Below are 23,656 nucleotides of genomic sequence, written 5' to 3'. Positions count from 1 at the left end.
CACAGTCAGATACTGGGTACAACTGGCCTAGAGCACATGGGCTCGGCCCCTTTTATTAAAGCTGTGTCACCTGACCAGTGACATCAGTGGTGGGTGGGTGTTCAGTGTAGGTCATACATAAACACTAGACTGCTGACTGTGATCCTGGATCACTACATTTAGGGGACAGATGTTCACTTCACGTAAAGAAATATGGAACGTACAAATTATTTGGGAAGAAAAAAAACCATGAAGGCTGAATTTTCATTTGAAACACGTGGACCTTCAAAAAAGGCTGTGTTCAAAACTTAGAAGTCATAACTTTAGGGCGCTCTGGAGGTGTAAATGCGGTGCACCAGCATTTTAAACTACGTGACGCTACCTACCTTTCTGTACTGTACTTACTTAAAACAGGATAGTTGATCACTTTAAAGACGTCTTTGTGTTCTTCAGAGTTAAAAATCCAAATAAACAAGAGATACCCTTGTGTGTCATCTCTAGCTTATTGCGTTTTTGTTTACTTTTTTTTTTAAGTACTTGACGCTGTGAAGCTGAACTCCCCTCGTCTCAATGTTTTGCTTTTTCCTCTCGTCCCCCTCCATTCCTCCCACTTCTCCTAAAGGGGACGGGGAGGAGCGCCGCAAGGGGGAGGGTAAAAAGCTGGGTTTTTTTTGTCTTTCTTTAGTCTGCCTCCAACATGTTGCATTCCTGAGAGAATCTCGCCAAGGAGCGAGGGAGGGGGGAGAGAGGGGGGAAAACACAAGGAGTCACAAAGAGAGCCGCTGAGGAGGACGAAACTTAACTTTCCGAACGTTACGAAGAAACTTCTCTTCAGAAAGTTGGAAATCTCCACTTTTTTTGTATTTATCGGAGGCGGAAGATCGGGCGAACTAAAGCCGAGGAGAAGCGGCTGGATCCTGAAGAGAAAGTTGCACGGCGGTGCTGAGGGTTTTTTGGAGGGCTGAGGAGGGAGCGTGGAGAGGCGGACCGCGGGACATTGTCCCCTTCTGTACAGGGGTACAACAGTGGCGGCGTGAAAGATTTTTCTTCTGGATGCTGGTGTAAGGAAGGGGGGGAACGAGTAGGCTTTTGAAAGCCGTTTCTGGTTCCGTGGAGGCGCCTACGGCCGGACCCGCGAGGATGGCACAGAGGAACCTCTGTTTGGCCCTGAAGTTCCACTGAGCTTGGAAGTGGAGGAGGGGGCTGGCCTGCGTGTGAGGGGATGGCCGGAGGCCCCCATCCTGCCCTGGAGGGGATGTCCTGGCGGGGAGGATTCTCCGAGAGGCCGAGGTTTCCCGGATTCCCCACGCCGGCCTGTTGAGGATTGTTGCGCCCCCTCGAAGCATCGGATGGCACGAGGATGAGATTCGGCCCGCTGATGGGGAGCGAGATGGAGGCACCGCGGGCTGGAGACGGCTTTGGGGGTTCCCTGAACACCGTCCTATGGTGAGTGAGGTGGGACGGAGTGGGCCCGGTGGGTTGGTAGGATCCCTGGGCTCCAGAGAGAAGAGTGACGTTACCAGAGGGCGGAAGGACTTGGAGGGTTCTCCCTGGGACCTCTGATGGGTCTCGAGGAGGTGCGACTGGGGCCAGCTGGACCTGGTGGGTTCATCAAGCCTCCGATGGGAAACGAGGAGGGCCAGCCCCGGAGACCCCTCGGGTTAGGTGAATCCCGGAATCTTCCACAGAAGAACAAGGTGGGACATCATCTGAGGACCGTATGGAACGAGGGCGCCCAAAAGCTTGTTGGATTTCGGGGTTACTCAGACCATCCAGCAGGAAACAAGGTGGGCTGTTGGCGGTCTGCTGTGCTTCTGTTTGAGATGACCCAGAAACTCTGTACTGTTGCAGTTGTGAACCCCCGAAGTCCTGCCCACTTGAAGAAAAGGACCCCCAAAATATCTCATGGAGCGCAGGTCCTGGCCAGGGGGTTCTGGCTGCTGTGGGTGCTGGTGCTTCTGCTGCCTCGACCAGCGGGTGCCCAAGCTGGCAACGAGACTTTCTACTTTGACCGGTGCAAGAAGACGGCCACCTGCGAAGCCTTGAAGTACAACGCCTGCCTGGGGTCCCACCTGCCCTACGGCCTCACCTCCACCGCCCTGGCCGAGGACTCGAGCTCCCAGGAGGATGCGCACGACAAGCTGCTTCTCTGGTCAGGTGAGCCTCCCGCATCAGTGCATGCATGACATGAGTTGTCCAGAAGGCCACCGCTGCTGAGTGACCTCATACCACGTGTGTCCTTTTAGCCAAACCCTAGAACATCTTGCATGCTGGGACTTGTAGGCCCTTACTGTGTGCATCCTGAAGGCTGCAGGCCTGACTCGCTCTGCTGGCCCAAATAGTCTCCTATTCTTCAGAGATCGAGAAAAGGATTGCCAATGAGAGTTATACCAGCAGCTTTTTGTTGATGCCCATGGATGCACTTTGTGGAGCGAGCAGTGTCACTAAATGCATTATTAGAAGTATGTTGTCTAAAAGGCAACAGAACCAATGTTGTGCGAAACAACAATTTTATCTGTGGGTGCATTGTGCTACAAAACAGTCGTGCTTAGTGCCCCTTCACGTGGCTCGCAGATATACCCTAATTTAGCCCAATTCGTCCATTGCCTAGCCAGCCCCACAGGCCCTCATTTTAACCTGAGGTTAAAATGAGGACCTGTGGGGCTGGCTAATGAAGCTTTGTGAGTTGGGTTAATAACCTCACTCATAGGGCTTCCTTCATGTTGCTTGCTCGTATAAGCACCCACATACCCAAAAGAAGATGCTTGCACACCCCCGCAAACCTCTAAATTGCCCAGAAAGACCTTGAATTAGCGCCTGGCAGTCACAAAGCCTCCCTTTGCCCTTCACTTGGCTGCCACAAGCCCCTTAGATGCCAACAGATGCTCGCCTAGCTGTCACCCTCCCCACAGCTCCATTGAGACCCCCACACATCCCCCAACTTAGCAAAGCCCCGAGTGGATCCTACCATTCTTGACGCCTCGCAAGGCTCCTCACAAGTTGGCTGTTTCTGCTCACCCAGAGGCTCAGAGTGTGCTACTCTTTAAAGAGAGTGATGGCTTAGCTTTGGCCACTTGCTGTGTCTGTGGGCACAATTCAGTTACTTTGCGTCTTTGCTTATTATTCCAAACGTGTGTACGTTAGTCATGACCGCACTCCAAAGACTATAGCCCGCCCTCCACGGCCATGTTTGCTGGGCCTTGAGGTGCAGCTGAAGTCCCTCTGGCGGTGCTTATCAGGGTATCTGTCACTCAGGATGACTCACTTAGACATACAACGAGCACTGACGGCACCAACGGCTCTGGCCTAAGCAAACCTGCAGCGTTATTTGTCCCCAACATTTGCAGCCGTTGCCTAAAGGTGGCATGCATATGCCCAGCCCTGGCACTGACATGGGCTACTTTTAAGCGGATGTGCACATGAAAAATGCTTTTGCACAGTAAAGGGCCACAAGCTGCAGCGGGTGGACCCATCCACACATGCCCTATGTATGCTGTGGTGCGCAGAGGCAAAGTCTGAATGACACTTGAACAGTGGGTGAAGAGGGCTGATGGAAAGCCCTTGCATGTTTATTTATTTATTTATATGCGTGTATAGTATGTGTTTAATGTTTTTTTTAAATTTTTATTACTTTTATTTTTGGTGAAAACAAGACACCAGTGAGACAGCTAAAACAACCTAGAAAGGTGGTTGAAGGAAAATCTTGAGTTAATTTTTGAAAACTGGTAGCTGTTCTGGGAAGCATTCATTTCCAAGCTGGAATGAAGAATATTTTTTTGAAAATATACCGCTTTGAAGAACCTGCCTAAAGAATGCTCAAAACGAAAGTTGTATTTAAATTTGGATGGGCTACAGTAACAAAACGTCTACAGAAATACACGTTATGCAAAAAAAAAAAACGCATTTCGACAGACCATACCCCTATCTCCCCTAAGTACACCTATCTCTAGTACTAAATCTTAACCATTTATAGGAACGCAACCCCAAATCTAAATAAAGGCAGCAATTCAGCTTTAACCTTGACCTCTACCCTAACCTTTGCCCTTCAGTAACCACTATTGTTTCCATGCTTACCGCTTCATTTTTGTCACCTTTTTTTGCTACGGATAATACGAAAAATACATTTCCAATGTTCATTTTATTTTCGTTATATTCACCTAAAAGTAAAAGTTGCCTGACTACTTTTATTCGTACAATTGCCCTCATAATACTATGTCTTCATAGTGGGATAATCAAAACATACCCATTTATAACTTACTGTAGTGCCAGAGTGTCTCTCTCATTATTTATGAAGAGTTGTAGCTCTGTAGGCTGCCTTCAAATATGTGATCAGCGAATTAAGCTTCTTTTTACCCGCAGCAAATCGGTTGTTGCCATTGGTTACGAATCACTTCCGGTGCGTGGGAGTTTGAATGGCAAGTTTCACGAAAACCTACTAGGAAATGTGGGCTCATTATTCTAGGATTCCCTAACCCTATGCAGCCGTTTCTGGTTCGCACTTCCCATTTCGTGCTTTCTTTCCCTTTATGTTACATAGAAGCACAGAAGTTGAAATCTACTCATACCCGCCCATTTCCCGTTGGCCCGGAAGCATTGCCCGAACATTTGCGTGTGCTAACTTTGGTTGTATGTGTGAGGGGTGTTTTTAACTGTGCCTTTTTAAAAGGCCCCGTCAGGCTCATCCTTTTAAGCAGCCACAGACTTTATAAAAATTGCATAATCACTGAATCCAAATGTAGATACATTTACGGTACATTCGATCAAATAGGAACCAATGCTTTACCATCATGTTAACTGTTGGGTTCATTTGTGTGAAGCCATAAGACTGTAGCACTAAGGCTGTGTCATTTGCTGACATCTTCAGCCTATCTGCCAATCACAGCATCCACGTAATGGAAGAAGAATTGGGTGGACAAAGAGGGTACAAGTGGCTCCATAGGTGCCTAGGGCAATAGAATAAGTTGTGGTATAGGCGTAGTAGTAATATATTTTACTAAGGCTTGCCCAGCTAACGACCAACAATATAAGAGGCTGAAGAGGAATTTTGTGACGGTGTGAAGGGATCCCACGGGGTTGGTTGTTTACATAGCTGAAAATGTCGGTTGTGTTGAAATAGATTAGTTGCTTGCGTGGAAGATGCAGCGGCATAACTAGAAGAAATAACTTTTTTGAGTATATCAGTGATTTGATTGTAATATTCGGAAAGATGGTGCAGATTCAGGATCATGATGTTGCCAGATCAGTTTGTCAACAATAAGTGAGGTGAAGAGTGTGTGGAGTTAATTTGGAAATTGATGACTATGTATTATGAAGCTGAAGCAGTGATTTTACAGGGAAACACGGTATTTAATTGCATCCAATCTGTAGTGTCGTGAGACTGCACTAGGACCCTTGTGGTTCTGGGCTGACTCAACAGAGGAATTATGTAACTTGCTGGGAGGTGTTAAGGTGTGGTTATTAACGGTTGTGACGTAATCAGATTGCAGTGTGTGATCATATGCTGAGGAATAAAAACTTCTGTTACAGAGCTCCGTGTGTGGAATATTCATTTGCATGCTCCCGGGCAGAGGAGCATGCTACATCTGTCATCTTGTCTGTGAACCACTGAATCTTCCTGCCTGTCACAACATCAGTCATTCTTGCTCATTACCCAGAACATCGATCTGTCCTTCCTGTCAACCTGCTGTATTAAATGTTGTTGTTTCAAGTGTAGCACAGAGTCTTTTCGGTATCTTTGATATGAGTGTTATGTTCTTTGGCTTTTAGGCCTGGCCAGGTGATTATCAAAGGTGTTTCGAGTGTATATCTTTCACTGTGAATTGTGTGTGTGTAATGTCATACTTGTTTATGTTTTGTGAGTTTCATTCTTACTTGAAAATGAAAATACTACCAATCCGCCATTCCATCTCATCAGGCACTACCTTAACCCACCACGCTGGTCACGCTGAAGGTAGCTAATCCTACCTGTCACCCTTGCAGCATCATTGTATTCTTCCTATTATAAGATGCTGGGTGTTACCAAGAACGCTGGCGTATACTTCCCTTCAGCTGTCTGTTCCAGCATCAACCAGGCCTGCTGTTGCACATAATCTCATTTTGTTCTTCTTGTTACCCTAAGCAACTGTCATTCCTGCCTGTCACCCACAGCACCTTCCTGTCTCACCTGTCATATCATCAGTTTATACTCCTTGTCACCCAGTCTTGCCTGTGTACTGCAGTATTTCCTGCCTGTAATAACATCAGCCGATTCTGCTTGTCACAGTCCTGCCTGTGACCCAGAGCACAAGTCTGTCTTGTCTTCCACCAATAGCCTTGACCCATCCTGCTTCTCACCTTAGTCTGGGACTTGCATCATGTTCCTATCCTGTGTCTCGTCACATCTATCCTGTGTGAGGTGTTAAGTCCCAAGAGGAGACTTTCTATAGGTTTAATATACTTTCCCTGAACATTGACAGACAGAATGATGACCTACACAACAAGGTTATTATGTGTACGGATCATGGTATTGGAGTATAACCACAACTACCACGAAGTGGTTTAGTTTAAGCTCTACAAATATACCTACAAAACCATGCAAAAGCTCACTGTAACACATGCCACGCTGTTGACCGACTCACCCCAAAGGAAATAACAACACTTCATTGGACACAGGATTGGCGGTGATGTGCCAGGATTCCCATTCTTAACACTTGCTTATAAATGAACACCAGGCAGCACCTTCCACCTTTGTTATGATGCCCAGACAGAATTTGACCATGTTGTACATGAACTGCTTAGTGCCAACAGACACTTAGCAACAATGCATGTCTGTTGGGACAGAAGAGTCCTCTGCATGGTAAGAGAAGCCCAGAGTACCCAACTGTGCTGCTGTCTGGATCCCTAATGCTGATTTTTTTGTCATAAGTGAATACGGCTCATGCATATGCATCATGATATAGGCCTGTTTCGCAGATTGTGGTCTTATTGGACCAGGAGGGGCACCCAAAAACTGTCCTCATAGTGGTGAAAGGCTACCGCCTTAACCAGGAGTTAAGCAGCTCAAGCAATGCGGTGGCAGCATACCATGTTGTGATCAGTAGTAGTGAACAGGACCTGTTTAGCTGTCTGGTTTGCCAACAACATCTTGGGGACATTCAGAAAGCTTTCCTGGGAATGCATTCCGTCTATTGCTTACCATTGGTTTTGTGGTTTGTAACTCACATTTGCTTGCTTTCTGTTTGCTGGCTTTTTTTGTTTTAGGCTATCCAGCTTGAGTTAGTCCCTCCCGTAGCCCATATCCCATTTACAATATCCTTCCGCTAGAGCTTGATTTCTGTAAATAAGCCTTTAAATATTGTTCTTATCGTGTCACATTTGCTGTCCATTCAGAGCAGAGGTCAAATGTTAGACTCTGACTTCCATGGACCTTTGTGTTTACTTTTCTTTTTCTGACTTCAAAGTGAGAACATTTGTGTGACAATCATGCTGGCTAGTGTGGATCTGCTGGACAGAGGGAAGTACAGTATTATTTTTTAGGTCGAAGTCTACCAGACAGTGTAGCCCCCAGACCCCAGTCCAATCTACCGCAGTCATTCAATTTTACCCTACTCCACCTCATTCTCCACTCTATCCTACATCACTCTACCCCACTCCAATGTATCTCAGTCTACCCCACTCCAATCTACCCCACTCCACTCCAATCTATCCAACTGCACTCCAATCTACCCTAGTCTACCCTAACATCTCCACTCCAATCTACCCCACTCAATTTTAACCTACTCCACTCCAATCTACTCCACCCCAATCCACCGTACTCCAATCTATCTACCCCACTGCACTCCAATTTACCTCACTACATTCCGATCTACCCTACTCTAATCCATCCAGTCTACCTCACTCTATTCTACCATATTCCACTCTTCCCCAATCTACTCCACTATAATCTGCCCCACTATAGTCTACCATGCTCTAACCCCAGTCTACCACACTACAGTCTATAAATTCTGCCCCACTCTACCCTCCACCACCGCAATCAGACCCATTCAATTCTAACCCACTCTGCCCCACTCCACTCTAATCCAATCTACCCTATTACACTGTACCCCAATCTACCTCACTCCAATCCACTCCATTCTACCCCACGGACTCCACACCACTAACGCTTAGCCATGCTGAACAGCAGCCACACTGGCGTACAACATGGCTAAAACATTGCCATAGCGAATAGCTCCCGCATGGGCGAGACCTATTGACTTTGCCAATGCTTAATACCCTGTGTCACTGGAGTGAGACAGACAGGCTCACTTCCGTTTTAAAAAGATCTGCTGCTGTGTGCCTCACCCGTGGCCTACATCAGGTAGGTGTGGAAGGGCGTGCTTGATGGAAGTGTGCTGAGTGCATGTGTGCTCGCAAGAAGTACACTAATCAAGGAGTGAAGTGTGGTACAGTGGCACATGATATATGTGTGTATGCTGACAGGGTGTGTTTTTAAAATAACATACTTTAGTGCAATACAGAAAGGCTGCAGTACTGAACAGTGTGCACAGGCTGAATGCTTTTGCTGCTTGTAATTATGCTTGTGGTGGCATAATATATGAGGATAACATTTATGTGCATAAGTTTGCTGTGGATGTACACTGAGTGCAAGTGTGCCTACACTGGTACATTACATGGGAGACCTTGGATTCTATTTTGGGAAGCCCAGGTCTGCTGGGTGGAAAACATGAGGAGTGGAGGAATACCCCCAGATTTGTGTATTGCTGCTTTCCTGTAAGCTGTGAGGGACATTCACTGGATGATGGGAGAGCCAGGCTATCTGTGTGCATTTCAGAGGGGTCCTGATTCAATGATAGATCACAAGAAAGAGGCCTGGACATATCTCAGGAAGAGGGAGATGGGGCTGATAGGGGAATCATAAAGAGAATGACTGGGAGCCCAGGATTAACCTTTAGGTGCACGAATCAATTTGGCTGATATCCAGTCTTGAACTCTGGTCACTCCCATGAATTTTGTTGTGGCTTAATAAGCTTCAGAGTCCTGCCTGCTTGGACAGACTTCCTTCAGGGGAAATAAGAAAGGTGAAAGATGTTAATTTCAGAGAAGCAGAACCCCAGCATAAAACTTCAAAAACTCCGGCGCCAGATTACATTTTGTGTCTTGAAAAGGACTATAATTAGGGGAGTTTGAGACCCCAAATATTGTTATCTGTGAAGCAGCCAGACGGGCTGTGCGAGGAGGGGAAGCTCTGCAAGGCTTCTGCCTGTGACCAGAACTGGGGGTCCAGGCCTGCTAGTCTCTCTGCTGGGTTAGGGGACATCACCCAGGGAAACCAAGACCACCTGCTCTCGTGCACCATTGCCTGCCTTCTCGCCAAGACTAGTGTGCCCTGTGAGGAAGAGGAGAACATTGGAAAGAATAAGGTCCAGGGGGAGCCCTATTGTGCGGACTCCATACGTGAAGTATGAGGAATCCACTCTTTCACCGATCAGGCAGTGGCCCGTGAGCTGGATTAATTTGAGGACCTTTGTGTGACAGGAGGGGCAGCGTAGACTGAGCCAAGGAGGGAGGGTTGGATGGAGAGCACCCGTCCACCACGACCATGTGGTGGGGGGCCCCATGTGCCAATGAGGGGGGCCACTGTGAACATCAACACCAATGTCAGCATGACCACACTTGTGATTGCTGTGATGGTGCCCCCTTATGCCAGGAGGGGCCACTGGAGACGTTTAGGCCAAGGATTCAGGCAGTTGCCCAGGAATGAGAAACTGCTGCTGTGACCAAAGTGGGTCTGGCCCGAACTATGCTGAAGGAAGTCCGAGGATCAAACAACATTTCCGGACCCTGTCGGAGCACGGAGATCAGAGCCCCACGCCTTTCCTCCGCGAAGTAAAGTGTGACTTATTGAGCAATCACTGGAGCGGGAACAACCCCGATCGCTGGTACCAGCTGGTAGGGTGGCTCAGAAGAGAGAGCCTGCGCCTGTGAGTTGCTTCCGCGTGTGGCGGCGCGCAGCTTGACTTTCCCGAGCAGAACTTAGCTGTGAAGCTGAAGGATTCCATAGCACATGAGCTGGTAAATCGTGAACTGTGCCTGTGGGGCCCAGGTGGACATACTGCAATCAGTACTGCAACCCCTTAAACTCTAGTGACTGAACTTCCGACAGGAGTCAGAGTGGAGAACTCTTGAGTACAACCTAATAGTTTACATTGCCTGGGTGTGGCCATCAGTGAATGGGGAATAACGTTGAACCTGTTGCACTAACGTTAGTGGGACAAGGAGTGACGTCAGAACTACTAGAGCCCCACCATGCTTTTGAATGTAGTTTACTTTTGCATGTGTAGAATTAGCATTAAAATACTTCTTTCTATATAAAACAAGTATTTGACTAGACATCTATTTATTGTTCCTGCCATTTGCATGAGTTATAAGTTGGGCTCACTCATCTGTATCTGTGCTTCCCTCCTGAAGGAGCCTTGACTACTCGTCCAACGCTACCCAACTGAGAGTCTGGTGCAGAAGGTGTGTTTGGCCCAGTTGAGCAGGATCCGTAGTTTGTTGGGCCCCAGGACATCAGGAGTAAAAGGCATGAGCCACCACTGGTGGGCCCAATAAATCCTGCTTGCCCCATGGTCCAGTGAAGGGGCTTCTGAAAATGTTCTTTAAAGGAAATCAAGCCAGAGATGAAGTCTCTAGAATGTATCCACTCCACTTCATAAGTCCCCATAATAGCATAAAAGGAATAAGTTAATTTGATGTGGGAAACCTAGATGTCCAATACAAGGAAAGCCTGTTCCCGAAGTTGTTATTTATATGAACAGGGTACCACACCAATCTTACGTTAGTTCTAAAGTATTGTACGCCTCCAGAAATCTTTAAGTCCAGCAGACAGGATTCTTTTGCAATTTAATTTACTTTCTTTTATTCAACACGACTATTAAAGAACTGCTACGGCAGGTCCAAAGGAACAGCCAACACCTATTTTGTTCGAACAAACTTTTTCAATCATTTAAGTGTAGGAAAGTTTTGTTTATCCCTAAAATACATCACGAATAATGACCTCACATGTGAGTGCCAGCCCAGAAACACGAAGGCATTTAGTTCGTGAATAAAACACAATTTTTTTTCTTTTTGATACATATTAATATTGTGTTTACTAAAAGGTTTGAGAAAGAGGCCATATGCCATAAACCATGCATAAAATGTAAAATCATTCTGTCCCGAACTCAGTATTCCCATTCGGCGTCGGATTTGCTTATAGGGCAGCTTGAAAGTCTCATATGGGCTGATCTCACAGGTTATTCTGTGGGCCTCCTCTTTTTTTGTGGGCTTGTGTTATGGGTTGGGGGGGGTCCGGTTTTGACTGCTGATTTTCCATGTATTACCACAAACATTGCCTGAAGCAAGCACAAACGCATGCAGTCATTCATAACTTGGAAAACACCGATACAGTACACGTTCAAACATGCCCTGATTTGCAAATATGGGCCACTTTTTCAGCTATGAGGGCCACTTTATGCCCCAGTCCGACCCTGTTTACATACCATGTCTCAGTAGTAGTACGACAATATAAACAATTCCCAGGACTGGGTACCGACTGCGGGTTGCATACTTTCAAGTAAAATCAACAATTCAACTCAATGCGGTGTAGGAAAGGAAATATTCTCAAAGTAGGCCAGAGATCAAAGAAAAAATCATAGTGTTTGAGAGCTCTTAAGAAGGAACATAGAAGCATGTTGTGAAAGAGGCCAGCTTGAAGACTTAGTTGTTTTCTGCATAAGTTTGGGTCTTTATACCCTAGGTTTCCCATAAGGTGGGGTCCTTATGCCCAGTGTTTTCAGTTTGCACAATCACAAGGGTTATAGCCTTTTAGTTTTTCCACGTCCAAAAGTCCTTTTATGTAGTCAATCAGGTGAGCCGGGGAGTCTCAAGTACTAAAAAAATAACCATTGGCAAAGTTAACAGTAAAGGAGGGGGCATGCAGCTCAGAAACGCCTGTCCGAGAACTAAATTGTGCTCCTTTTTGGGTGGCTGTGCACATGTGAGCAGGCCAAATACCGCCTTACACAGAGCAAGCCCACCAAATGCGCGACCCATTGCCAATACTGCATGCTATGGTGGGTGGAGGCAAAGTGTGAAAGGCACTTGAACAGACCAATGGATGAAGAGAGCTGACTGAAAGCCACTGTATGTGTATATGTGGAAGAAAACATTAGTAACTCCTGACAAAAAGTTATATCAATACTGGAAAATCTTATTTCCGGTTACCTATGATGTAGTAACGGCGCCTTACTCTTAGAAAGTACTGAGAACACCTAAACAAGTATGCCATTTTGAGGCTGTTGACTTGGAGCCATGGTGTGTCATGCATGGATATAAATACGAGATTAACCTCCCACACTACCTGTAGCAATTCATCAATGGCTAAACATAGCTCAAAGGGCTTTCCCTTTCCATAACCATCACTGGACACTACAATCGTGCTGTTAATTATTTCTTTATTTAATGCAATATCTTTTTTCCTTTGACATGAATTATTTTTCTGATTTTTTTCACAACATTTTATAACACAAAAAAGACATAAGATCATCCTCTCCATACTAATATCTACAATACTACAGAATAATTTCAACATACTACAATTCATAAACGGACGCAATTTGTCAAAACCCCATTAAAGAAAACAGATATCCTAACATCACATCACACCGCACATTCCATCTCATCCTAACATACCAAACGCACACATTCACACTCAAAAATCATTCTGAATCCAGCTCTGCTTGACATGCAACAAAAACTCATGGTGAGAGTCCTTCATAGATATCGATGATAGTGCAACCAGCTGGAGAATCAACAGGCTGACGTATGTTTCGATGGATCTGAATTATTTTAATCCACCTTCTTCAGGACCATGTATCTTTAAATCAATAGTATGGCGGAAATACGATGGGGAATCAGAAGTATCCTTTCAGTGTTCTACTCTTAACGCGAATGCCCCTATGTTAGAAACTGGAGGTAACATCGGGAAACTTCTTGTTTATAACATGCACTGCACTGGAGGTGCCATACGTACTTATCAGCGCTTGTGAGTTTACTTGGAGTCTCGCAGGTAGACAATTCTATATGGTAGATCCTGCATAAGTCCACTTATATTGATTAGAAGCCTTCTTCTCTAGTTATTTAAAGCTCAGTGTCCAGAGATGCCAATATCATTTCTGGTATCTTATTAATTTATTCTAAATCTTACAGGCACAGGTTCCTGTGTTGTAAATCATGCCTAAGTCCACTGTGGTATCACATGCACTGCCCATGTCAGGCAGTTGGCACATCAAGTCCAAGAATAAATCTGGGTAATACTGCTTTACGCTTCTGTTTTGCGTGTATCTGTCCGCTATCCCAAAGTGGCTCCGTCCTGCTAGCTGAAAAGGCTTGCATTACATGCTTGTGTATGCTGAGTATAAGAAGTCTGATACTTGCCTAATGGACATATTGGGGGCGTTATATAATTGCATATTAGTGAGTGCAAGAAGCCTGAACCTACCATTGGAAGTAAGGTATGCCTACTACCATACAATATTGTTCTATAACTTGTCATCTAGTACTATAAAGAACAAAACAGGCAGGATGTAGGGTTTTAACTAAATCACACTATGAGGGAGCTAGAGGTGTGTCTGCCATACAACCTCCACACATGCAAACAAATCACACAGCTAGTATGGCAAAAACGATTTTCTTATGTTTTGCCAGGAATAGAAAAACTATGCAAGTGCACCCAAAATTAAAGGAAATTCCTGGGTTTACACTTAGGTTGTTTTAGAATAAGATCCTCACCCCACTTATGACCAGGACACTAATATTCTGATCTCCCTCCACAATGAGGTTGAGCCCACCATGTTAGTATTATGTCAACATGGTGGGTTGGACTGGCTGATGGTGAATCATGCCACAAAAAAGTGGATGAGGCTTTTCTGTCCCAATATTTGTGCTTGTTTGTGGCCGTTGTTCTGTTACGCAAAAGCACATAGAGTTTGGCTTTCTGCCTGTGTGTATGTAGAAGGAACATTTTTCCAAGTAACCCGAAGATTGTTCTGAAATGAAGATTCCCCTCCAATCCCAGATACCCGAGGGTTGCAGCATACCGAACTATGTGCATTGTCTGCTCTATTTGCCTTTCTCTTGTTTAAAACGAACCATGTCTTGTGGATTAGCTTATATTGATGCACCTACCCTGACCCTAATGGTGACGGCTGGGCTGAAAACCTGTAGTTTTTTGTTTTTACAGCAATGTAAATCGCTGATAGACCATATCCGACCATGCCTGTGTAAAATATCAAAAACATCTCTTCCTTGCCATCCCTGATGGAATTTCCTGCAGCAAAGGCTCCTGGGAAGCAAAGCGCTGTTGTGACGCAACGCCAGCAAGGTTTCTGTGACCTGGCATGCCTTTGGCTCCAATCCTCGAGTCTGATGTGAGATGCTTAATTCTCACAGCTCCCTGGTAAGGTTCTCCTTTGTCACAGGTTCTCGACTGCTCCTTCAGGTAGTACTATACTAACAGACCTTGGATTGGGCAAACCCGACAGTTTGCATTTTGTATCACAGGACCGAATTTGAAGCGAACCTGCAGCCTCTGAGTAATCTGCATTACATCTCTGTTAAAATGTATCCATGTATTCCAGAATATCCAGAGTATGATATGCACACATAAATGATTAGGTTTGCCTTGCTGGATCTATCCTCACTCTTCCCCCTGCACTACATGCATAAATGTTGCAAAGCTTTCTGCACCATTTATGGATCATGTCTCTGAACCTCATGTATCTCAACCAACATCACCCGCATAGGTGACTGCATCTTTTTTGTCATGAGTGATGTGGGACGTTGATTCTCGTGCATATTCAGTGCACGCGGCCATCATTCCTACTAAATAACCTATTGCCAGTCCTGTCTCCTCTCTCTCTCTTGCATTAGTCATGTAGACTTTGCATTGTGGAGGGCTTAGCATGCTCTGGCAGGTGTGTGTGAGAATCGGTGTGCCTCTATCCCACATGTATACATGGGTCTCTATACAAACTGCCTTCTCTGAGAGTGGGTCTGCCTGGCTCAGTGTGTTCTTCCAGACCGTTGCCTGGAACTAAAGCCTCCCCTTCCAGCATGAGCACACCTTAATTTGCATGAAACATTAGAGACTCTGCCCTGTTAATACCCATGCTCTGTTCGGCTTGCATCCAAACAAAAGGAAGCACACTTCAGCAGGGCAAGGAGAAATGTGAAGCTGCCTCTATGTTCCTGCCAGATGGTCCCTTTTAGGGCAAGCCTACATATCGTTTTTAGGTTTCGACCTGGCGAAAAGCTGCGCAAGCAGCGTTTCGCGCAGGCGAAATCTTATGTCTTACACTGTGTGGCTGGGAATCCGCCCCTCTGTTCCATGGCTAGCTCCATAAATGGAGGCTAGCCATTGGAACAGAGATCTGTCCGTCAATTGCGGAGCAGATTCGGGGGCGTTCCGGCCATTTTTACTCATCCCACCCCTTTCCTACGTCATGCGGCTGTGATCCGGCCCCTTTGGACATGTCAGTGCGGCGGCGGGCGGGGTTTATTTTGTTGTTCGTCGAGGTTTCTTTTCGTTATTCCGCGGCCGACTGCCGCCGGAGGAAGTCCAGGTCCAGGTGAGTGCTTTCCGTGTGCCCGTTCGTTCCCGCACCCCCCTCCCGCTGTCCGTCTTCCCGTTCCTGCCCCCCCACCCCTCCCGCTGTTCGTGTCCCCGTTCCCGCCCCCCTCCCGCTGTCTGTGTGCCTGACAAAGGGCAGGGCCCACAGCTACCACTCAAAGTTACTGCGACAAGCCCTGCACCCTACCAGCTCACCATGTTATTCCCTCTGTTTTTAGCAGTAATTGTTTTATTGTTTCTTCTTGGTATTAATCTTTCTACTTAATCCTAATGTTTTTCGTTAACCTGCCTTTACTGTCCTTTCAAAACAAATAAATATACTCAGTACAAACACTAAAAGGCAAACTACCACAAGCACAACCCACAAGAGAGTGTGTAATGTAATACCAGATAACAAAGCTGAACCGGATGTGACCAGACTGGTAGTGCTTGCACGTGCTGCACACCAGGACTGCGGTGTGTGGCATTGGTAGGCCTGAGACAAAGAAGGTGCTTCTCCATGTCTTTTTCGCTAGCCTGCATGCCAGAGTGGTAGCCCAAGACGTAGACATCTTAAAAAAGAACACTCCAAGAAGCTGGCCCCAGTATAAGGTATAAAGACAGTGTGTGGTGATGGACTAGAGTCCGGAGGCGGAAGTAAGAGGTATTGTATTCTCTGTGATCGGCTGCCCAATCATTTGACTGAGTAGACTGCAAACACCTGCATCTATTTTTTGTTTTACTAATTAGGCACTGCTGATGACTTGTCTTCCTGGTATTCTACATTACAGAGCAGCTGGCATATTCTATGCCGCATACTGAACTCTCATAAAGTTTGTGTTGTCACTGTTTGTTTCGCCCAGGATCTGTTCCTTAAGTGTGATTGATGGCTGCTCGGTGTGCTATGAAGAGGGTGCTCTATCTTGCTGATTAAGCCAGGAACAAAAAGCAATTTTTAAGATTGTTAAGGATTTTATGAATCCATCAGCTCTATCGCAAGAGATTCCTCCATCTCAAGAACTCTGTAACGCGATATCTGATTACTTTGATAATAAGATCCTTGCTATCGTGAACACCTTTCCATCAGGAGCAACCGCGATCGCGGATGCTGAACAGATAGTGGAGTCAACGGCCCATCCCTGCCTTGAGAAATTTGCTCCAGTATCTCTTGAAGAAACCTCCAAGGCAATCTTGGCTTGCAAATCGGGATCCCCTTTCGACCCCTGTCCCCCTCCGGCGTTGCATACTTTAGTAGAGATGGTTAATCCTATAATTAATAGGATTATTAATTCCTCTCTAACTACGTCAAGCATTCCTAAAGAGTGGAAGCTTGCAGCTGTCAAGCCTCTCCAAAAAAAGGCACTTGCTGATCCAACCACCCTTTCCAATCTGCGCCCTATTTCCTTGCTACCTGTCCTGTTTAAACTGAACGAAAAGTTCGTCAATAGTCAACTGACTAACTTCTTGGAGAAGAACAACATTCTCCACTCTAATCAGTCAGGATTCCGGTCAGAACATTCTACCGAGACGGCCCTGCTTTTTACCGCAGAGACCTTACGGGCGGCAATGGATCAAGGAAAGAAGGCTGTCCTTATCCTACTTGACCTGTCGGCAGCCTTCGATACGGTCTCACATAACATCTTAGTGGACCGGTTGGCTGCCGCAGGGGTAGGAGGACAGGTCTTGGCGTGGTTTAGGAACTTCCTCAGCAATAGACGCCAAGTCACAGTGCTAGACCAATACCAGTCTGAGGCTAAAGACGTCAGCTCAGGGGTCCCTCAGGGCTCAAGCCTGAGTCCTGTACTTTTTAATCTGTACATGGTACCCCTAGTGAAACTGATCGCGTCATTCCAGATCAGTTCTATCTCATATGCTGACGATACTCAGCTCATACTGGTGCTGGATAGGGAACGGCCAGGTGCCGAGGAAGATCTTAAGGAATGCTTGGCAGCTGTCTTTAAATGGATGACTAGCAACCATTTAAAGTGCAACGCCGGAAAAACAGAAATTTTACCAGTCGGGAGTCATAATTTGTTTTCCCCAAAAACGTGTTGGCCAGTGGAGGCAGATGCTCCTCCCAATACCATCACTTCCGCCCGCAATTTGGGTATCAAATTTGACGATCAATTATCTTTTAAACTTCAAGCAGTGGCAGGGATGTGCTTTCAGATCATAAAAGCACTGAGGAAGTTTTTCGATCTACTTCCGTTATCGGCGAGGAAAACAGTCGCAGTGGCCTTAATAAGTTCTAGGCCAGACTATTGTAACGGATTGTATGCTGGAGCCAATAAGATCGTTCTCCACAGGTTACAAATGGTTCAAAATGCGGCGGCCCGCCTCGTACTGCGCTGGCCCCGTAGGTCTTCAGCCTCAGCAGCACTCAACATTCTTCATTGGCTGCCAATAGGTAAAAGAGTTTTGTTCAAAATTATTTTAATTACCTTTAGGGCATTTTACCAACGAGGTCCAAAATACATATGTAACGGGTTCAAAAGATATCACCCGACGCGCTGCCTGAGGTCTGCTAGTCAGAATTTACTCATTCTGCCTCGGTTCAAATTGGTCACAAAGGGTGGTAAATCCCTTTTTGTTTTGGGCGCTAGGGCCTGGAATAAGCTCCCCCCCTTTTTACGTTTGCTTTCCCAAGAAACTCCCTTCAGGAAAGCATTGAAAACTTGGATCTTCTCTTTGCCTGATGACATGTGTAGGACTCTGGTATAATTGTGGTGTAGAATGCAGGACATCCTTTTCTCCTTCCAACTCTTCCATCTGAGTTGTGTGAGCGCCAAGATACTCCTTGGAGTGAAAGCTGCGCGTTAGAAATGTCTCTTACATTACATTAAAGTTGCCAATGTAATGGCAGTACCTGTATCTGATAGATGGGTTTTATAGATTCAGTTACATGCAGGGTACATTATTAGTCAAACGTGATTGGATTGGTTGTCTATCATTTTTTTCTGTCTTGCGTCCATTTTGGAATGTTGAAAGAATGCAATAAACTATTGATCAATGAAATTTGGATTCTGACAGCAAATACAGTACCGATGGTGAGATCTGTGAAATAGTGTAAAGTTCTTCAACAAATACTTATTTACCTATTAATTGTGGGGGAAGTAATTACGGAAGCTTGGAGAAAGGCTGATATCAATGAAGTAATGAATGTCAAAAAGTATTCCTTCCTGTATACTCATATGCGCTCTCTCGGGCTCTCTTGCGCTCTCTCTCGCTCTCTCTCTTTCTATCTCTCTCTCTCTCTCTTTCTATCTTTCTCTTTCTATCTTTCGCTCTCTCTCTCTCTTTCTATCTTTCGCGCTCTCGCTCTCTCTCTCTCTCTTTCTCTTTCCATCTTTCGCTCTCTCTCGCTTTCTATCTTTCGCTCTCTTCTTTCTCTCTCCCTCTCTTCTCTATCTCCCCTCCCCTTGTGTTTTGCAGAGTATTATAATTTTCTTTGCTAGTGTTGCAACGTCTAGTGGAATACTTAAGCCCAGCACACGTTTCTTTAGCCTTATTTCTCCATAAGATGCATGAATTGACACCAATGCGCTAGTTTGCTGTAGCCACCACTGCAACTCTTATGATGTAGTTGGTATCCTCCGTACATATCCAGAGCAAACAGGAAAGTGATCAGAAGCTCTGGAAGGGACACACTGCATGTGTCTTAGAACTTCTTCCACCACAGGCCAGTGGGTATCAGTCCGCTGTATAGAGTATGTGTTGTCTGTGTAAAATAGCACCCACTGCTGTGTTAATAGAGTAAACAGCCCGTGGTTGGGTGTCACCGATGGTGATGTAAGGTTAGCCTCCCTTCAGACCGTGATCTGTAAGAATATCATAAATGGCTGACCAGTGTGGAAAAAATCCCTTTTCTTTTCCGTCACTGTCTTTTTCTCTTCTGTGGGCGGATTTTATGCTGATCTAGACTCTGGGGCTGGTTCGAAACTGTACATACATTTGTGAGCTAACGGTCTGTGGTGGTTAAGGTTTTAGCGTTACGAGTATGGGTTGTATGAGCAGTTTAGTAAAGGTGCAGGCCAGTGTTTTTTTGTAAAGAGGGGTATCTCTTGTTATAGTGGTCTGACTTAGTGTTCAGTATGGTGGCAGTAGCATCATCATGTTAGGGGTGTAGAGTCTGAGTGACCCAATAATGATACGCTTTTGAGATTGGAGCCTGGACCCCTGTCCATCTCTCTTCAGGTTGTTGCTAGGTAGACAGGACAAGTGTAGACAGGACCAGTTTTTCACAGGTCTGGATGTGATGGATAAGAACTTGAAGTGTGGGATGAAGTGGGGGGGAGTGGTAGTGGTCCATTTATGGCTTCTTAAGGATGGGGATGGTGTGAGTTAACTTGGGTGTTCTACTGCCTGGTATCAATGCATACTTTAATGATGGTGTTCATCTGCTTGGGCTGGGTAGCAGGCTACTATCGTAATTAGAAACTTTAGAACTATCACTTGGAAAATCATATGGTGTAGTAATGGGAGCAAACATTATGTGGAAGTTAAGGACTGCCAATTGATATTGGTGATTGCACAGCTTGTGCAAAATGTTTGGTCGTGTGTGGCTCTGGGTGTCTGTGTGTGTGTGTGGATCTGGGTGTGTGTGTATGTGTGTGTGTGTGGATCTGGGGGTGTGTGTGTGTGTGTGTGTGGCTCTGGGTGTCTGTGTGTGGCTGGCTCTGGATGTGTGTGGCTGGCTCTGGGTGTGTGTGGTAGTAATTGCTGTCTGCTGAGCTCGTCCGTAGGGTACAATAGGTCTCACATTTGCGAGAGATTAAGCTAATGGCAATGTAAATGACAATGCCATTTATTTATCTGTTTTCAAAACCAACACATAAATACAAATTTTGGCATTTACAATGCTAATAGCTCTAACTTTTCCAAAGGCGAAACCATTGCATTGTAAATGCTTGTTAGCTACCCGTTTGCAAAAAGACCTCTTAGCAAAAATGAACAGTGGGCTTAGTGCCTGCCCTTTAGTTACTATAGGGCAGTTTATTGTTACTTTCATTTGCTTGCTTCTAATTGGATGGCTTTCCTTCATCTTGATGTGTTTGTCCCTCCCATGGGGTAATGCCACTTTCACATCCTTTTAATTGGTTGACCTATGTTCTTCCATTGGTCACATTTGGGAAATACCCTTTTTCCTCTATTGTTAAGTCAATGGGAATGCATGAGTTATCTTGCTCTCTCTCTTGTGCTACTTACTTCTGCAAATACATGTCCCCTCCTGTTTCTCCTTCATCCGCTCCTCACAAGTTCCTCCATTGCTCCCCCAATGCTCACGGTCCTTGAAATAAATATTTGAATTTTTTTGGAGTGCCTGGTAGCTGCCATTTGATGCTGGGTCATTCAGCTTTTCAAAAAGCACTTTTGCCTGCTTTTGTTGCTATCTCCCCCCCTCCCACTCCACTTTACTTCACCACGCCCTCCCCGCCTGCTCCTCCATTGCTACCCCACCCCCGTTATTATTATTATTTTTTTTTACGGGCCCCGGGGCGATCATTTAGTGCTGGGAAGCTCTGCTACCCAAAAAGTGGCTATGCACAAATAACATTTATTTTTTTAATTTGCTGATCTCAGTAGCTCCTGTCATCTTGGATTGGTAATTAAAAAAAGAAAATGGCTCCCACTTCACTCTGCATGCACGCATGACACATGCATGTGTATATATTCTACAGAATGGCGCAGTTGCCAGAAGTGGCTGCACAATTTTCTCTTTCTTTCTGTTTTTTGTATTGTTTAGTTTTTTGCTGATGTTGAATGGTAGATTTTTCATTTCAACTGGCACTGGACCTAATGGACATAGATTATGACTTTAATGAGAGTAATGTGGGATTGATATTCCTATGTGTGCATTTGTTCCCAGTTGGCTTGGTAGGGGCAGCTCACTGACAGGTGGGATTGGGAGTGTTGGTGATGAGTACTCCTAGAGGCCATGGAAGGAGAAGAGCTAAGGGGTCACAAAGGACCATAGAGTAGAGCATTTCTAGAGGTGGTCCAGGTTTGAGCTAAAACAATGGTCACAGGACATGGGTATGTGCCTCCTACAGAAGAGCATGGATTTTCAAGTGCATACAGGGCCATAACAGGCAAATAGGTGAAAAGATTTGTACTATTAGCATAAAGTATTTTCATTACATGCCAAGACATGGACAAATTATGTACCTCAAGGGCTGGTAGCATGATGGATAAGTAGCAGAAACAGTGGGGAATCGCACATGGAATCTTGATAACGTGAGAGCTAGGTGTAGCATCAGGCCCGAAAATTTACACATTTGAAAGTCCCCTCCTGCCAAAATCTATCCATGACATAGGGCTACCCAGTGAACACATTCCTGTAAGAATTGATATCAAAGAGCTGATGGAAGGAGCTGGACAGAGCCCTCTGCACCTCAACAGCATCAGGCTCTGTGGCCACTACCTTGCCTCATCAGCTGCAGAAGTACGGTGATGAAGTTTGACTGCTGTCCGAGGTGCACAAGCAAACATGTAGGCATTTCAATGGAAACCTGACATCCCTGTATTCCAGAATAGTCTATAACCAAAGAAACAATGCAAAATCTTTTGATGGAGCAAAAAGCACATCACATCCTTTCTCCCTACCTAGATGTTGGATTTTCGACATGGGAACGGTGGTTTTTTAACTGTCCCAAAGCCACTGAGAACGATATTGAAACATTATGTCTAAGGGGTAGAGGTTTGAGAGATGAGAAATGGTTCACTCATGGCGTTGCTGGACTGGTAGTAGATGTGAAGCGAATTCAACTAAATTTGATAGTCATGAGCTCTAAGATTTCAAGAGTGTTTTAATTCTATACTTTTTATGTGGCAGGGCACCATATTGAAATACCTATTGGGTATATAGACATAAATATCTATAGGTGCAGTGTAGCTGGCTGGTTAATGAGTGTCTCGAGAGTGACACCAAGGGTCGCGCAAGCATCTATGCAGGTGGACTATGTGCCACACTGTTATTTTCTTGTAGTCTCCCAAGGTAAAAGCTACTATTGCATAGGGGGTTCAGGTCAAGGGATTGTGATGTGCTGTAAGGGTGTATCTTTAGTTGAGGGTTGAGAAGCACAGATAGGGTGGGCAAGCGGAAGGGGAGAAGGAATATAGGAGTTGTTTAGCTAGCATGTAACCTAGAACACTGAAAATTGTTTAGAGTCGAGCCAGGTTTAAAAGAGACACGAAAGAGGGTATTAAGTCATAGGTTCAATGCCTGACTAGCGGTGTTTTCTTGGAAATTCTGGGTAATCAATGGGCTGGTGAAGAAGCTTAGGATGTGGTCTTACATGTGCCGATGAGGTACTCTAGGTCGTGTACAGCAGAAGATACAATTTAATAAAGAGGAGAGTGAGACATTGATTAAATAGAAGAGTTAACGAAATTATTCTGCATTTATTTTATCTCCCAGAGGGGTACTGATTTTGGTCAAGGATACTGTAGCCATCAAACTAACTAAACTACACAGATAATGGTAGATATGTGGCGTGTGAGGGACCCTACACAACCGGGATTGGCTGTTAATGAATGTCCAAGGGGGATGAATCCTTTTTCTTCATGCGCACTGGAGAAATATTAATTGAAAACGTGAATTGCGTGTTATGGGGTGGGAGTTTCAAGACAGTAGTGGATGTTGAGAAAGACAAACCGAGGAAGCCGGTATTCTACCTTTTGATTTTTTTCCCCCAAATGATATTTTATTGGGATTTTACACAATAATGACGAAACGGAGCTCATTGATTCTAAAGGCATGTTGTAAAGGGACATCTTGCCTTGTTGATGTCAAGAGTTAGATAATACAAGCTGAGTAGAGTGACCAGGCCTCAGGAATCACTAAATGAAGAATTTGCAACTTTTTGTCAAGCATCGTTTACACAGCAGCTCAGACCTGGCCAAGAATCATTTGTGGATGTTTGTCCTGACAGAGGCTGCCGTTCATTCGCCTAGTAGGGGAGAGACTCCTAGGGCATGTGGCCCCAGATTAAATTCTATGTGACCTCCATTGGCACACTTGCCCCTTACTGGTGGAATTGTACAGTTAGT

At 45.4% G+C, this 23,656-nt stretch overlaps 1 protein-coding gene across 1 annotated transcript in view; it reads left to right on the top strand.

Moving 5' to 3' along the window:
• The first annotated feature begins 695 nt into the window (after positions 1-695).
• Positions 696-23,656, top strand: part of SMO (smoothened, frizzled class receptor) — a 174,989-nt gene continuing 152,028 nt past the window's right edge. The window contains exon 1 of the mRNA XM_078677665.1: positions 696-2,136. Coding sequence (XP_078533791.1) covers positions 1,542-2,136 — 595 coding nt within the window. The 5' untranslated portion in view covers positions 696-1,541. The remainder of the gene's footprint in view (positions 2,137-23,656) is intronic.

The sequence above is a fragment of the Lissotriton helveticus genome, chromosome 1_1 (assembly GCF_964261635.1).
Source record: "Lissotriton helveticus chromosome 1_1, aLisHel1.1, whole genome shotgun sequence".
Taxonomy (NCBI): domain Eukaryota; kingdom Metazoa; phylum Chordata; class Amphibia; order Caudata; family Salamandridae; genus Lissotriton; species Lissotriton helveticus.
This window is presented reverse-complemented; position numbering and strand designations above follow the sequence as displayed.